This window comes from Equus caballus, chromosome 6 (genome assembly GCF_041296265.1).
Source record: "Equus caballus isolate H_3958 breed thoroughbred chromosome 6, TB-T2T, whole genome shotgun sequence".
NCBI lineage: Eukaryota > Metazoa > Chordata > Mammalia > Perissodactyla > Equidae > Equus > Equus caballus.
Window position 1 is genome coordinate 58,428,077 of NC_091689.1, and position 18,231 is coordinate 58,446,307.

Consider the following 18,231-nt stretch of genomic DNA (forward strand, 5'->3'; position numbering starts at 1 on the left):
ACATTCAGTCCATAACAGAATATGGTACTGTGGGAAGAGCCTAGAGCAGTAGTTAAGAACTCCGGGTTCTAGTCATTGGACCTTAGGCAAGCCCCTTAATCTTTTAGTTTCCTCAACTAATGAAAGTGAGGAGTGGGAGAGATTATCTCAAAGTGTCATTCAGCTCCAAGCTCATGTAAGATTGTTCTTGGAGAATAGAGTGTCATTTACAGTGAGAGAGACATGTTTGACTCGAGTGAGAAGGACAAGGACTACTTAGGAGCCCAGAGCAGAGCTCGGTGGAGTTTTTGGCAAAGGAAGAGCTGCAGAAGCAGCGGGATTCTTGGGGATGAGGAAAGGGAGAAAACCAGAATGTGAGAAACGGGAGATGTAGTACAGGAGGGTCTCGTAGATAGCTCTCTCTGCCAAAGTGTGCCCAGGGCTAGAATCCACCTGTTTTGTTTTGTTTCAGGATTAATAAGCACGTATGGAGTAAAATAGCGGAGGCTGAGAGAGATCACTAACAGCTATTCACAGCTCGGTGCTTTATTTAGGAAAATGATTTGAATAACATAACTTACACTAAAGCAGTAAGCGTGCGTTGGAGTGGGAAGAGGAGGACAGAGTTTCCCCTCTTAAATCACATTATTCAGTATATTTAACATGTGAACATATGAGCACATGTGAGTGGATTGGAAGGAGTTTTATTTATTTACCTGTAGCTCCCACATTGACCACGCCCCTCAGCAAGATGAGTGGAAAGAGCTCTGATTCCTCAGTAGAGATTCAGGAACCTATTCAGGGGAACTTATCTGCTCATTGTCGTTTTTTCCTTCATATTTCCTTAGATGATCCTAAGAGATCAATGCCGCTGTATAACAGTAATCCTGATTACAAGTGTTTATGTGAACTGGGTACCATCTATTAGACCTAATCGTCTAATTTTCATTCAGAAAAATACTATTTAAGCTTATAATTAAATATGTGACCAGTCATATCTATTAAAGATTTTATTTAAATATGATGATAAACTATTAACCGGTCATAAATATATACCCATATATCCACATATATGCAGTGTTAATAACCTATTGCTGAAGAAGCAAGTTTTATTTCTTGAACATAATTGTGTGCTTAGTAATGATCATCTGCAAACGAAGCCAAAATGGGCACTGCTCTCTAAGAGCAGTGAGCAGCAGAAAGGAGACAAAAATGCGAAAAGAAAAATCTCAGCAAACTCTCTTAAGAGCTTTGGGGCAAGAACCTCCAGTCCTCATGCTGCATTTTGAGGCTTTTTCTCTTGTGTGGTGCAATCAGTGCATTTCCTGAAGCTGTGTTTCTTCCTGAACTGACTCAGATTTTTATTTGTCTTGTCTAGTTTTCTTTAAACTGACTGAGCTTGGTAAGTCACCAATAAAAGTTTTCATTATTTTTAAAATACTACCTTTGCCCTTTCACATTCCCTCATTAAAACCAGAGTAGATTCCATAGTTTCTTGGTCACTTTTAAATATCAAAAAACTCCCACCAGTTGTGTCCAATTTAAAACTTCATTTTCTTCTCCAATTTGACACATGCCTCCTCCCCATTCTCCAGTGCCAGCCAAGCTTTAGCTTGAGAGACCAGCAGTGAGTAGAGGGTATGGTCTACTGCTTCACTCCTCTTCTCATCTCTCTCTTCTAGTTCTAACTTCTCTTGACCTTGGAGTAGGGAGGAAAAGATAGAAAAGTGATCCTCACACTTGATGGGGCAAGGGATTGCAATCCCTGTCTGTGGTCTCTGGTTTTCCGTCAAGGCCCTGTGTGGGTTTACTGTCAAAGGTGGCTACCTCATGTGGGTGAATTCTTCGGGCAGCCTTGCAGGACTTTCCCAAAAGGAGATCTGGCTTTGGCTCAACCCTTTCCTACACAAGGAGAGGATCACATATAATTACCTTCCATGTGTTTATTTGAAACTTGAGAAACTCACACATCCTTGGTTTGCCCAACAGTTAGGGTGCAGGAATGCAGGCTGCTCCTTTGCTATCTCTTCTCTCCATCCTGCCCTTGCATTTTCTTCCTATTCACATAAGCCCAGGGAAAACCAACAAACACTCTTTCAGAGCAGAAATCTAACCTAGGAATGAGGTGACAGTTTCCCATTCTGACATACACCAGAATAAATGGCTCTCCTTTAGCTTCCTTCCTCACTGGACTTTGCAGGGAGAAGTGGACATGGTGGAACCACTCTATTTCTCTTTAGGCTGATAACTCATGACTCTCAAACACCCCTCTCCTTCACTTCCACCTGCAAATATATACTAAGGTCCAGTAGGGGAGATAATACTTGGTGTGCCATAGCCATTTAGGCCATCTCCCAATAATCCTTGAAAAGTTATATGACCTCCAGTTGTTTCTTTGGCCATTCTTAAAGTATAGGATATCTGTCGTCTTTTTTCTTTAATCTTAGGTAGCTAACTCCAGGGCAACAAGGGAATTTCCACTCAACATGCTGATATAGATGCTTCCTTGTCCGCAGCCGTTAGTCCCTCCCTAATCAGGCATTTCAGTCTTCCAGCTGTTTCCATTAGAGCAGAGCTTTTAGTTTCCCAGAGCAGCTACATGTACTGTCTCCCTCACTGCTCTCAGTGATCATGTCCTTTGTCTAGTCTTGTGTTATAAAAGCCCTAAAAAATCTTGCCATTGCCCTGTTGCACTCATTAGTACAGCATTTTCACCCAGAGAGAATCTCCTATTAGATACTCAAACACTTGGCTGGACAAAGCAACAGATGGTACATAGGCCTATTCACACTTTTAAATGAGTCAAAAAGTATGTTAGTAGTAATAAAATAACGATAAAATTTCAGCAGTATAACAGAATATACACATCCAAATGAGTCGGAACAAATCATTTTTGAAATACCCTTTGGGTTTTTTTATGATCCATAAAAGAAAGCCATTTTTATTACTTTTATAGTCTTTTTGATCTGAAATAATATACTCAAATTTATCACTCATCTAATTCACCAGACTTGGCTCCAGATGACTTTTATTTATTTTCAGTAATTAGGTTTGCCCCAAAATATCCTCAGGGCTAACATTGGGGATATTTAAAAAATATGCTCCCTTTCTAAAGGCAATACAAACAAACAAATGAAAACAAAACAAAGAAAAGGAAAAAAGAAAGAATATAAAGCTTGGTGTGTTCTATGGTTAGTTTTTACCATAGCAACAAGGAGCCCCAAAGTTTCAGTGGCTTACAGCAACAAGTATTTATTTCTCATTCCTGCAGCACATGGGCTGCAGACTTGCTGTAGTTCTGTTTGGCTCCGCTGGACTCCACGCAGCAATGCTCAGCTCTACTCCACATTGTCTTCTCACTGCTGGACAGAAGGACAGCCTCCAGCTGTGAATGCCATTCTCATGGCAGAAAGCACAAGTACAAGAGGTGAAATCAATCCATGATAGCATATTTAAGGCATCTGCATGGACATGGGCCACACATTTCATCTAGTCACATCCCATTGGCCAAAGCAAGTCACATGGCCAACCCTGACAAGGTGTGGAGAAGTAGACTGTGCCTACCGGAAGGCACTGGAAGTCACAGGGCAAAGAGCATAGATCTATAATCTTCTTCACAGGAGAAAGCATACCATTGGGAACAATAATCAAATCTACCACATAGTGTGAGCACAATGAGAGCATCATTAAGTATGAACATATGTGAAATTTTTTCAAAGAGATTATTTTCAAAGCAGTAATAAATATTAGATACATAAATCATGGTATGGAGATAAAATTCAGTCACCTATAGACCTTACAGCCCCCTCTCATGTATTTTAAGTGTTCTAAAAATGGATACAATTCCTAGAGTATAAATTTTATTATTTTCTGAATTTATTCCCGTTTAATAGTTTTATATTTGAGTTGTTACAAAATGGTTTATTGACAAATGCATCTTGAAAAATACCTATTGATTGGAAATTATATATCTACAGACTTGGCCCCTATAACGTTCCTTACATGCAAAATTCAATAGAAGTTTAGTGTTATATTTCTGAAAGAGCAAATCAATATTCTAAGAATGAATTAGTCATAAGAAACAGTTATCTTTGCAAAGACTGAAATGTGTCAAGTTCCTCAGTTTAGGGAAATTTTAAATAAATCTCTTAACCACTGAGAAGTAAAGTAAAGGCGTCAAAACCATTGACATCTTAAAATTAATAATTCCATATAAATTATTAGATTTCAGCCTTGATATGTCCCAGGGTTATAAATACACTTGAAGAAGTCACATTCTAAAATCACCTGTGCTCATAAAAACTGGTCATCTATTGAGCCACGCACCTTGCCCCACGTAAAGTAGCAGCAAACACAGGAGGAAATGGGAAGGGGTGGTCCTGGAGTAACCTGAAATCGCTCGTCTTCATTGTGTAGTTCAGTTTTCTGATGTTGTGAGAATGTTTTGTCCCCTCTTCACTCACAGGAAATACACAAGTGGGTAAAAATTTAAGGCATCCCCTAAGATATGGGATGTTGCTGTTGAGAACTAAAATTAAGACCTACACTGAAGGGAGTTATGAGGCAAGGAGGGCTGGGATGATGTGATTGCTCTGTTCTGTCCTGCTGGTAGACTGATGAAATGAGAACCATCTGCACTTTTCCTGTGGCTCTAACGAGTCACTCACTGTGGTACCAGAAGAGGCTATGTGCATGAAGAAATAGAGAAAAGCACTAATTTCTGAGGAAAATCTCCATTTCATGCTAACTGGAGTTTGTGACTATCTTAGGTCTGAGTCCACCATGAATCCCTTAATTTAGGCAAATACCTTCATTATATCCTATAACAAATGTGCCCAGTCACCTGGGTTATGTTTCCTTCTCTTCTTGCTTTTAGCCTCTCATACTTAACACTGTCAAAACCTTTAATCAACTAGGTTTTATGCATTTATCCTCATTTTATTGTTGTCATTATTTACAGTCTATAAGACATGTGTACAAAATAATATCAAATTGATCATCCCTGGATCTCGCAGACATTAGGATAAACAGGTATCTGGCATGTTGAGATTTACCTCACAGTTTGTACACGCTCACATTGCCTGCATCTTAAAAGCTAGATCTTTCAACACCAAGGCTTACTCAATACTACTCAGTCCCTTGACCTGAACTTTAAAAAGAAAAAATAAGAAACATTTTATTTGGCATAAGCAATACTGCTTCTCCTAGCTGACAACAAGTTCTGAAAAGGGTTTCTGTAATGTTCAAGGGAGAGGAGCCAGCTGTTTTCTACAGTTTTACAAATGGAGACAATGGGTGAAAACTAACAGCGTGGGCGTGAGGGGTTTACACTTCCTTGCAGTGAAGGTCATTGTCGCAGAACTGAGTGACCCTCCACCCAAACCTGTATAGTCCAACTCTCTCTGCAGTTGTGTAAAATTAAAGGACATGTTAATTTCTCGTCAGTTAAAGTGACTGTGCCTAAGGACACAGGGACAGACTAATTGACCTCTCGTGGTCATCTCTAACACTCTGTGATTTCAATTTTCAATGTGTAAAAACAAACTCTTTACAAGTCGAGTAAAAAGCCGTCGAGTTTGAACCAGATCTCACCAGGAGAGCGTGTCATCTTGGCAGGGATGCAGGGTTTGAATGAGGCGTATCCTACAAGGAAAACAATCACAACAGAATACACTGAGGTTTCCTCGCTTTTATATTTTTTAGAACACAGTCACATATTCGCTCTGCAAGTCTACCCTGTGCTGTTTTATTTTGAGCAAGGAATCAAACTGAGTTTTTCCTCTTTGAATCAGCTGCTCATGAGAGAAGCAAATGCATTTCCAATGGAGTAAAAATTAAGAGTATTATGAATACAAATTATATAATTCTGACAGTTCCTATGACCCCACCCCTAAAATATATCTTTTCTTTAATTACTTAGTGAAAAAATGACTTTGTCTGGGCCGGCCCAGTGGTGCAGCGGTTAAGTTCGCACGTTCCACTTTGGCAGCCCAGGGTTTACCAGTTTGGATCCTGGGTGTGGACATACACACCACTTGGCAAGCCATGCTGTGGCAGGCATCCCACATATAAAGTAGAGGAACATGGGCACAGATGTTAGCTCAGGGCCAGGCTTCCTCAGCAAAAAGAGGATGATTGGCAGCCGATGTTAGCTCAGGGTAAATCTCCCTCAAAAAAAAAAAAATTACTTCCTCTCTACAGAATAACTTTTCCTTTTGTTGTGTATATAGCAGTCGGGTGGTTATAGAGATATTTTTATGTACCAGAACAGGTTTAAATATCTTAAAAAACAAGTGATTCAGTATTTCAAGGGTAGGAAAATGCTCACAAGCCTCGCTATGGGTATAGAAGTACACTACCCATCAACTCCCTATCTCGCTGAAACCCAAGTAGACTATAAAATGGTATATTACTACAGTCCTCAAAATACTGTGAGAATCTGAGGTATACAATTCTACATAAAATATCTTGAAATTCTGCATGTTTGTGCTTGTACTTGCAGCTTTCCAATTCACACTCACACAACACTCATTTTCTTAGAGCCTCCAAATAATGACTTGATTCGTTTGTTGTGTGTCTGACATTTTAAAATCTCACCATAGATGTGGGTGGGAAAACTTCTCATTCTCTTCTATTCTTCTTACAGTGAAAATAACCCAAAAAATGGATTATGTTTTTCTGTTGACACATCTTTAGCCTCTTGAGTTTTTCTTTAAAATGCTTTCCAAAAGTAAATAGTTCCTTTGAGAAAGTAAAAGAGGGGCTAGAAGATAAGTGGGCTTCATAACAATAACAAGGGAGCAAGCCTTCGTCTGAAAAACATATACAGGTTCATTCAATTAGTTAATGTGTACAAACAGAAAACAAAGTAAATAAAAATAATGTGTTTGTTAGAGTCTCTGTAACATAGTATATACTGGTCAGACATGCAAGATTAGGAATGTAGAATGAAACTCATCTGTATATTTTTTGGCTGCTGTGCATTTAACCTTCTTCCCCATCCCCCCCCCAAGTATTCAGTTCTCACAATAATTTTCTTCTAGTTCATTGAATGCTAATTTTTTTTTCAGAGGAAGAGAAGACTGGAGACAAGTTAAGATTAAAAGAATCAATCAGAGAGAGGTTAACATTCAAAGGAATTAATCTCTTTTATTCTATTTTATGTTTGAGGGCATAATAGAAAGTAAAGTAAGCATATTGGAATTAGTTTCAAGGCAATAGAAATTGTCACATGGCAGACAGAGTAATCAAATATTTGTCACTGCTGCATTACCTAGCAAAGCATTCTTACTTTCCTATGTTCTATGCCTCCCATGTTCGTGACATGACCAGACTGCCAGGCAATGACAAAAGTTGACTTGGGGAGGCTGCAAGACACAGATGAAGTAATGTTGTTTGACTGACTAGTATATACATTGTACTAAGCCCTTTCAAATGCATTAGTTCATTCTCTGTTCTATACACCTCTATAACTTTATTTTAAAGTAAAGAAATAAAATCTCAGCCTGGTTAAGTAATTGGCCTAAGTTACTTGTAAGTTGTAGGGCTAGGATTTGAATCCAGAAATGCCTGGAAACAAAAACCATGCTCTTGCCTTTATAATATCTTCCTCTATGTAATCAAGGGAAGGTGCTGGAAGAAAGAACGATATATAGGTATGTGACAGTATGGGGACATTATCTTTTGAAGAAAAGCAGAAAAAATCGGGGTTGATGGTTGAGTTTCAATATGGTGTATTCGCTTATTAATACTATTTCTAAAATTCTTTGTCCATATTTTAATAAGAAGTCAAAAATATGTTCTTAAGATAGGTATTTGTTACAGAATTAAGTCTGAAAGAATAAAAAGTGCATTGTGAATTGAAATGAGAAAAAGCAGGTCTCTTATTGATTCTTCATTCTTGGAATCTCATTAGCTATCAGATGGAACTTGACTGCCAAAACAAATAAACAACGTTTTCCCCCATCCTAGGCTGTTAAACTCCCCAAAGCCACCAAATACGGATTAGTCTGAAATGCACTTATTGTTCCTGCTGGAGGCGGTTAAAAAAATCAGCTTTAGATACAAGAATTCTTTTTCTCTCTTCCCTTCAGGCTGCTAAAGGATGCACAGAATGAAGCTTATTTTAAAAGCTGGTATCAGAAGCTGTTGGCTGCTCTCCAATTCTGTGCAGGAAAAGCCTTGAGTGATGAGTTTTCCAAGGAGAAGAAACTTATCAAAATTCTGGGAGACATTGGGGAAAAAGTCAAGTCTGCCAGTGACCCTCAAAGACAGGTTTGTTGAGAAATCAATCTTCATGTGGTAAAGGTTTTTTTTTTAAGTTTTTGGTGCAATCAAGTTTTAATTTCATAGCTTAGAAAGCAAATTTCTTGACTACACTTAGTTATAAGACACATAGATCAATTACTTTAATCAAGTTGTTTTTCAATTTGCTGTCCTAAAGTTAGTGCTAATGCCTATCGCCAGGACATGGTTTTTTTGATCTAAGTAGTCATGTATCATCCAGAGAGTACCTGACAAGAAGGGTCCAACTTAAAAGCAGTTTGACTAGAAAGGCCAGTTGAAGTAATTTCTTCAAAATGGCAGCACAACTCAGACTCATAGGAGAAATATATGAGGGGACGTTTTAGGACACCCTTGTCCAAGATACAAAATCTAGGTCTAGATTTTTCTAACATTGCACTAATCAAAGTCACATTTTTAAAGACCTTTTTTTACCACAGCAAATAAAATTAATTAAATGAAACAAATCAATAGTGGTGTGGATAGTAATACTTTTATTGTAAGATGATAGTCAAAATATTGTGCCTCTTTCATCGTTGATTATGGTAATGGACCTGGCAATACTTTTTTTTTTTTTATCTAATGGAACAACATTTGCTCTTTTAAATTACCTGCATCACTAGTTCCCTTCACTGGTATAGACCATTAAGTAGTTTCTCTTAAGTTCCACATTCTAGATGCAGGGAGATGCATTCACTCATTATATTAAGAACACCACTCAATAACAATTAAGTTCCCACTGCAGACTAGGAGGTAAGGGGAGAAAGATGACTAAAACGTGAATCTTGTCCTCAAGGGAGCTCATAGTTTCTCTCCACCCACTGTCTAAAATCAACAAGAGTTTTCAATAAAATATTATGAAGATAGTAAAAGGCAAAGTGTTCCAGAATTCTTTCCCAGCCAAAGATTTTTCTTGCTGGAAGTCATTTCATTTGATAGAAATGGCAGAAGCTATGCTACTTTATCTACCTAGGAGAACATGGAAAATAAAAAGTGTGAGCATGGAATTTATTTTTAAATGGGAAACATATAAACTCTGGATACACAGAAGGGCCTTAAGGCACGTAACGTGATGAGCAATGCAAAAAAAACCCATAATTTCTCCATATTTCTGCAAATGCAGTAATTATTTTCTAGTGGTAAACAAAAGGTTGAAAGCAAATCAAGTTAGTTTAAAATTTACAAAATTTGTTTCTAAGTTTGGTCTTTATTTCTTATGTTTTAAAATCTCTCACATATTTAAGATGTATACAACAGTTAAATAATTCTGGTGCCTTTTTAACCATTTTCATCAAATTCCAGAATGATATTGACATTATTGTCACAAATAAATGTATGTCTCTCACCTTGACTGGCTGCTTTTCTAATAACACCTCCTCACATGAAAATAGGAAGAGAAAAAGAAAGAAGTGAGAGAAGCATTTGTAATTTCTCACAGTTTACAATCCTGGTAGCTATTTTTTTCCATTTTTTTAAATAAACACTAATTAAACCTAACCATATGAAATGAAGGGATTTTAGTTAAACAAAAAGAACAGCGAGTACCCTCCATGATATTTCTCAGGCAAATCCAGGTCTAGATGAGGCAGAGGAGAACAGACAGAGAGAGTGCCATAGTGGATTTTGCCTCACCTTGCTCTTCGGGATTCTGGGAGCAGTAGATTCTATCTAGATTCTGCTAGATTCCAGAGCCAGGAATAAGAGCTAAGAAATTCTTAAGAGTTCATTAACATTATTAATCTGATATCCTCATTTTTAGAATTGGGCTTAAAGAGTTTTCAAAAGTCGACTAAAAGGAGCTTTTTTTATTTTGAATCATTATTATTATTTTGTTTCAAATTATTGTTGTTTTCACCCTCTTTTTGTCAGAGGATGCACAATTCTAAAGGCGTTGTTTGTGGTCTCAGACCTTCCACAGGTATAGAGGACAATGGAAGGAAGTGAGTCAAGTATCAGAAATAAACTTATTGGCATTTAGTAAACTATTTGTTCATATATATTACTGTTTCTGACAATTATCTATTATCTGCAATTATAATTTTTTGTCTTTGCTCCTAATATATGTGAATTTTTTTCCTAAAATGTACTATTAAGTCTAAATCTTGAGAGCTACAAACTAAGATTTCGGGAAATTATGAGAAATGGATCATGTTAATAATTACTTAAAGAAAGTATTGCAAGTTAGTGGGCCACAGGTCAAGTCGAATCCATTGTGTTTTGTTTGAACAGAACAGTGCTTTGCTTTGGTTTTGTTTATAATTGAATTTAAAGTCCTTTAGATTGGGCACATGCCCTTTATTCCCCATTTCTGCCAAAACTCCACATTGTCTTTAGCCCACTGTCTCCTTATATGATGTCTCCTTACATCAGCTACCTGACCCCCAAAGCATGCAAGTGTGCAACCCCGGAATTAGAGAGTTGATTTAATCAATAGAAGAAAATTATAACTTGAGGGAAAGCCAAGTTCTTTACAGTTTTTCTGATCATTTTTTACAGGAGGTACTACAGAAAGAGATTGGCAGACTAGAAGAATTCTTTCAGCATATAAATACCTGTCACCTTCCTCTGAACCCTGCCCTGTGCATAAAGGGGATTGATCGTGATGTAAGTCAATTTATTCAGGAGATAAGTTGAGCGTTTTTGTTTTGTATTGCTTAGTTCACTGTATGTTTTTGAGATGGCAAAAACAATTTCTAAGTTGTCGGTGCAATTATTTTAAGAAAAAAGGGTTGAATCCCATCCAAACTGTATGCTCCATTTGATACACTGTGACTAGTTAGGATCACATTAGCCTCATCAGATGATTTGTTGGTGTAGAAATAAACTATCCATCAGTTCAGTGAAAAAAAATGGTCTTCTCATTGAATTGATTTCTCGATTTATTCAAAACAGTTGATTTGGTGACCCCATGCAGACTGGGTTTAATTTCATGCTTATTTAGGTTATGCACATACCCATGCCTAGTATACTAGAATATCATTACCTATAACATCTCAGTTTTGATTCAATTTAAAATTCATTGATGCTCATGTGTCAGTGTGCCATATAATATTCTTGTGATTTTACTCATGCCTAGAAAGCCCTTCCTGGTGTTGTCATACTCACAAACTCCTTCTCTTCCTAAGCTTCTGTCAATCATCCCTCTCTGACTTAGAATCATCCTTTCTCCTCTGCTCTCCATGAGCTTTATTATCCTCCTTCTCAGAAGCTCAGATTAGAAGACACTATTAGAGAGAAGGATTTATAAGTGAGATGTAGAAAGGATGACGTTAAACTATCATGAATGCACAAAAATGTTACCTAACCAAAGTCACAAGACAATTGAGAAAAGAAATTAAATAATTAGGAGAAAAATTAAACCAATATTAGTATGAATATAAAAAGTTTTGGTAAAAACTTGATACCATTACCTTTACAACTTTTCTGCTGCAAAAGCACCTTATAAACTTTCCTAATATGCTGGATAAATGAATTTTTTGGGAAAAGTTCTCTGTTCCAATAGAAACCTCATCGACCATCAGAGAATCCAAACTGAGAAGAAGCCTTATGAGCATAATGAACGTAGTAAGGCCTTCAGTCAGAGTAAATGTCTTATTTGACATCAGAGCCTCCACACTGGGAACAAGCACATAAATGTAGGCGGTGTGGAAAAGCCTTTCATCAGAACTCTCGATTTGTTGACGATGAGCAAATTCACGCCAGAGACGTTTAGAATGTGTTGTGGCAAGGCATTCAGTCTGAGTAAATGTCTTATTTTATGTCACAAACTTCACGCAAGCAAAAAGCGCTATAAATGTGGCAAATATAGAATCAAGTCTCAAACCTCATTATATGTCAGAAAGTTAACACTGGTGAGAAATCCCATAAATATAATGGGTGTGGGAATGTCTTCGGTTATAGAGTCAATCTTAGGGTACATCATTGAATCCATCTGGGGAGAAACCTTATAAATGCAATGATTATGGGAAAGTCATTAGTAACAGTTCACAGCTTGTTGTGCATCAGAGAATTCACAATGGAGAGAAGCCCTATGAAGGTAGTGAGTGTGGGAAAGCCTACAGTCAGCTTTCTGTTCTAATCACCATTGGTGAATTACACTGTGGAGAAGCACTCAGGTCTGACTCATTCCATTTCTTACAGCATGATTCTCCAAGATGGAGAGCAAGGGTCTTAGGTTGAGTAAAGCTTTCTTTATAAGAATTCTCACCCTTGTCTCTCTTTGGAACCACTAATCATAACAGACCATTTTCTATTTCCTTTTGGGCCACTAAGGGTGGTTCAAGTGGGAGAGTTGGAGTAACTTAATGCAATCTTTCTTCATTCCTGGAAAAGTAAGGACCATACATTTCATTCACTAATAGGTTTCCTTTCCTTTTTTTTTTTTTAACTATTATAAATCTATTTCATTAGTGTGTGCTTCTCAAGAACAGAGGTCATACCTTTCTTATATTCCTGTCTCTATTCCATCTCTTCTATCTCACCACTTACATAAAATCGTCCTCCAAGACTCTGATTCATTCTTTCTTGTCTCTTGGTTATGACCCTGCCAATCCACTTTTAACTTCTACTCTAATCTAAGCTCTGCTTGTTTGCTTTTTCCTGCCTAGAAAAAGTTTTCTTCTAATTGTTTGCTAATCTATGTCTCTCACAATCTTCAAATCCAGCTCATCTCTGAAAGACGCTCTTCTTCAAATGTTTTTCATTCAACTGTGATAAATTGCCTTGTAAACTATTTTCAGCTTAATGCATATGTGTACACATTCATACCAACTTTTTGTAGGTTCTTTGAGAGTGGATATGGTGTCTCTTTCTGTTAGCATATAGATAAAGGTTTGTGCATACTAGTTGTTGGATATATAATATTTTTGACATGACTCTCGAAAAATATACTGCATGTGAAAACCAAAGTATGAAACAGTGAGAGCAAAATAGCTCTGAGGGATGTGAATAAGAAGGGGGCTAAGCCTTGCCTTCAGCCTTCCTTTGGCCTTTTTCTCTTCCCTGGACTTGGGATGCCTCAAAGAGATCCCCAAGAATTGAATGAGCAGAGTTTGAAACCCACTGATCTAGACTTAGTTCTGGCCTAATACAAGATTTCCTAATTTAATACCATGACAGAAGGTCATATATTCCTTGATTGACTGATTATTGCAGCAAGAATTCACTACTTACTTAACGGACAGCCTCACCTGTTTACTATAAAACTTAAATTGATTCAGTAGACAAGGGTTTCTGTTTGCTTAGGGATTAGGTTAGATTTATGCTAATAGGTTAAGAAATAGATTCTTCCTCCTAGCTTCTACTGATTTCAGACTTCTCAGAAATAATGATACTCAACCCAATCCTTCAACTTGTATTGTTGTCATATTTTACATCAATTAAAAGTATCAAGTCCTTTTCCTTTTTCCACTATTGATTTAACTCTTCACTGTGAACCTGAACTCTCTAATAGCCTAAAGACATACAGCCTTTTAACACTCAAACAATTCTAAGAACATAAAAGGAAAATAAGCAACAAGGAAGGTGTAATGGAAAATAGTCAATATCATAAAGCTGAAAATGGAAACGCAAAGTGTAATTGAAAGAAATGAGAAGAGGAAATATATGTTGTACTGTTATTTGTAAAGGTAAGAAAATATTCATTAACAAAAAAGGAGAAAGAATGCATTAATATTTTGAAGTATCTGATTAGTGTCAGGCACTGTAAAAGGTATTTTATATCTATTAGCTCACATACCTATTACAAAAATGTGTGAGGTAGCGTTGTTATCCCCATTTTACAGTGGGATACAAACGTTTAAGTAACTTGCTCAAGGTCTTTCAGCTGATAAGTTAACAGAGTCCAAATTTGAACTCAGGTCTTTCTTAGTTCTGTATCCATGTTTCCTTAAAGTATGCTGCAGGGCAGAAATAATTAAAAGGAAATAAATTTTTTAAAATAGCAATTTTATCTTTTAGATATTAACCAACTAGCATAAGCACAATACCTATGTACTGTTTCGTTTATTTAAACTGCCAACATATTACCACTGTTCAGTGAGAAAAAATGGAGTTCAAGATTTACAACCTGCCAAAAAGCTGGTTTTTTGGTTTCCAAGTAAAGGCTTTGGTTGGTAGACTAAAGTATTTTTAAATAAATCTGTTTCTTTGTTCCAAAGTGTAAAAATTATTCACATATGTTATATTTGCTCATATAACAAATTCTGCAAGGGGCCATGATTTCAGGGAAAGTGTTCTTTTTGCTTTATTTTGCTCACCATTTTTCTCTTCTTCTATAGGCATGTTCATATTTCAGATCTAATGCTTTGCCATTGAAGATTACTTTCCTCAATGCTAATCCAATGGGCAAAAACATTAGCGTCATTTTTAAGGTACAGTAGCCTTCATAAAACATTAAATTGATTCCATAGGTAGAACTATTGATTTATTACTCACAAAGAGAAATTATTATAGCTCTTTTCCTCTGGTAACAACATAGAGGATTCCAGTTCTTTTTGATTCTGCATTTTTACAGAATTATAGTACATGCCAAACTATGACTGGCAATAAATCAAACATTACTGGCTCAAAGCCAGTCAACCTTCAGTGCAAAACTTAAGAAGATTTGTTTCAATAAATGAAATTATACAGTCACTTTTGAGTAGCATGGAGAGCACAGTGTGGTGAGCTCCTGTGGGGGGAGAGTGTTCTTTTGGCCTAGATACTAAATTAGAATCAAAATTAGCTGAAACGCAAATCATATAAGTAAATTTGTATCTGAAAGCACTTGCCTATTTTAGTAATTTGGGTGGTTTTCTTCTTCTAAAAAAAACATAAATATGGACCATATCAGTCTTTATTCATGAATCCCATGGGGAAAAAGTAGTAACCAGGTTATAGTCAGGTAGGAAAGAGGGACTAAAGAAGGAGCTGTAAGTAAGTGAAAAGTAAGGATTTGCCAGTCATTCAGTGAATTTAATCAATTATGCAGCCAAACGAGACAAGTTCTCAGAGTGAATTTTTTGGTGGATTCTGACTATTTTTAAGGATAATCATCAGCACACCCATACTATTGTTTTTACTTGCATAACTTCAAGTATTAATGGTCCCGTGACACTGTATTTTTGATGAAGAAAAAAAACTATACAAAATCTCATCTTGCTATAATTTTCTTCATATACTTTAGAAAGCATTTCAAAACCAAACCTCTTATTAATTTAAAAGGATAGAACTATCCTTCCCCTTTGGATATATTCCATTTCCTTCACCTATGCTAGAAAATCACCCCTTTGTTATCTCTTATTGTTATCAAAGGCCTTTTGCTCTGAAAACTTTTTAACTGCTTTCATACTAAGAGAATTCAATGAATCCAAGTCTGATGAATCATATGTGTGCTATTTATATTCCTAGTCAAAAAGCTCTTGGTATTCTAACTGTACAACAGTGTGTAAATTTATGGCATACCAAATAATGTTTCACTTAGAAAGAGATCTCTCTTGGCTGAATTTGAAATTTGGATAAACATTTGCCCAGCCTCTCTTCACTAGACTTTCAGTCTAAGACATTGCACATGGATAATAAATTGAAAGATTATTATCAGGGAACAACATTGAAAGCAACTTCTAATTTGATGGCTGAAGCTTCTATAATCATTTAAAGGAAAGTTCTCATTTTCTTTGATCTTCTCTCAGAAACCCAAGGTACTCTTAGTGCTAATAAAACTATTGAAACCACCCTAAGTCAGGCTGGAAATTTATTCTGGGAAAGAAGTGACACATACCATATTTGAAAGCTTTTAATGGAATTCAAGGAGAAACCCAGAGTCTATAATTTTGTTTTTAACAGGCTGGAGATGATCTTCGTCAGGATATGCTTGTTCTGCAGATTATTCAAGTGATGGACAATATTTGGCTGCAGGAGGGCCTGGATATGCAAATGATCATTTATAGATGTCTATCCACAGGAAAAGGCCAAGGTCAGTAGAGATTAGAAAGTGGTTGACTTCCGTTATTTATCTCAAACATTCACTGGTAATATGCCACCGAACTTCCCACAGCTTTCGTTTTAGACTACAAATTTGAAAATCCAAAGAACTATACATAGCCCTTCTTCTTTTTAAAAAGAACTATTTTCCAAAACAATAAGCCAAAGTAATTTACATAAAGCTTAATGTCCTTTTAGGTATTAATTAGGACCTTGACAATCCAAATGTTAACTATGATATCCTTTTGTGTTTCTTTAAGGATTAGTTACATGAATAGCTAACTCATATTTTTTTCTCTTTTTCTAAGATGATGGTAGAAAAGACTGCGCGTTCAAAAAAAAATACAGTTGTTGCCTGTTAACACAAAATTTACAAAGTTGAAAATGCTGAAAGGAGTTCTAAAAATTCTAAATATATTATAAACCTGCATTTAATTTCTAAAAGACTTTTGAGTAAAGTGTAATATCAGCAGTCAAAGATGACCATACATGCAAACTTTGAACATACCTCAGCATTTCTTTTCCTTTATAAAAGCTAAGACATTAATATGGAAATATAATTACCTTCATACATATTTCCAATGAAGTAATTTCGATGGTCCATCCAAATTAGTACAAAACATCAGAGGTAAAAGTTGTACTTAATTACAATCATGCTAAATTGGAGAAATAATCCCCAATGATATCTTGTAATCTTTTTTACATGTGGTCATTGCCACTTGGAATTTCATTAGATTAATTGGTATGAATTATAGCAGATATATCTGCATAAACAAAGGGATAAAAAAATCATAGAACTAGAAAAGGGACCTAGAACCATGTAGCCATTTTTGGTTTTTTTGATTTGGTACAGCTAGAATTTAAACCCATCATCAAAAAAGGAAAACTGTCCCTGCCTGGACCCCCCAGTTCCTGAGGTCCCACCACTAGGCTCAGTACCCCAGCCAAGTGTGACTTGAGATTTTAGAAAGTAAGCATGGAAGCACCTCCTAGTTAGCTTAACTTGCAACTTGATACTTCAGGATGACTGTGTTTCAATCATACTACCCAATTATTTTGACTCTGGTAATAGGGCTCTTGCTTCCATGCCAAGGTGTCCCACCCCTGAACCCTCTCTGAAGCTCTGGTTCTTGAGTCTTTTATTGTTGCTACTCTTGAGATTGTTATTCCTTGAGTTTTACTCTCCCTTTTCTCACATAGGCTACGTAATTCTTTCATATCCTACTGTGCTGAAAGAGTAAGAATAAAGCTTGATGAGCCAAGCTGAGCTTTTTGGAGTCATGTGGATCAGCTTTTCTTCAGAAATTGAATACGTCACTCACCTCAATGGAATTCTTCAACTCCATCTACTCATTTCTCAGATTATAATCACAGAATATAATGAAGGCTAAACTTTTAAAGTTAGTAAAATAATTCAGCAAAAATGACGGTAGACTTGCCCAAAGTTGCAGACGTCATGAGACAAACAAGTTATTCTTCCCTCCTATCTACCAAGAATCTTCTATAGTTGTAAGATTTGGGAGGGCATTATACCAGCAAAGTACTTCTTCAGTAAAAATAGAGATCGTTAAAGCAAATGTCGTTTTTAGGAGGTCAGGTTCCATTTTTAATCAGGTTCCAAGGCTTATTGAATATCTACTGTTCTCGAGAGATGTCACAAAGTAAGGCAGGGGATACTAAAATGAGCTAAACAGAGTTGCTGCCCTGAGGAGAGTATAGTCCAGGCCAGAAGTTTACATGACTTTATCAACATTACCGTATTGTTGATTTTAATTCTCATTACTACTTTGTATATGATATTCTAAGAGCTTTGGAAGAGTCTATCAGGGCAAATAAAAATTCTTTAGGATTTGCGGCTGGCCCTGTGGCTGCGTGGTTAAGTTCATGCACTCCGCTTCAGCAATCCAGGTTTTCACCAGTTCAGATCCTGGGAGCCGACCTAGCACCACTCATCAAGCCATGCTGAGGTAGTGTCCCATGTAGCACAACCAGAAGGGCCTGCAACTA

General features: G+C 36.6%; 1 protein-coding gene across 26 annotated transcripts in view; it reads left to right on the forward strand.

Moving 5' to 3' along the window:
* PIK3C2G (phosphatidylinositol-4-phosphate 3-kinase catalytic subunit type 2 gamma) overlaps positions 1–18,231 on the forward strand; it is a 510,459-nt gene that overhangs the window by 380,564 nt on the left and 111,664 nt on the right. For all 26 annotated transcript variants that reach the window (XR_011439709.1, XM_070270025.1, XM_070270013.1 and 23 more), the window contains 4 exons: positions 8,073–8,253; positions 10,759–10,866; positions 14,541–14,633; positions 16,087–16,216. Coding sequence is in view for 25 of the 26 variants with exons in the window: in XM_070270025.1 (XP_070126126.1) it covers positions 8,073–8,253; positions 10,759–10,866; positions 14,541–14,633; positions 16,087–16,216 (512 nt within the window). In the remaining variant the exon portion in view is untranslated. The remainder of the gene's footprint in view (positions 1–8,072; positions 8,254–10,758; positions 10,867–14,540; positions 14,634–16,086; positions 16,217–18,231) is intronic.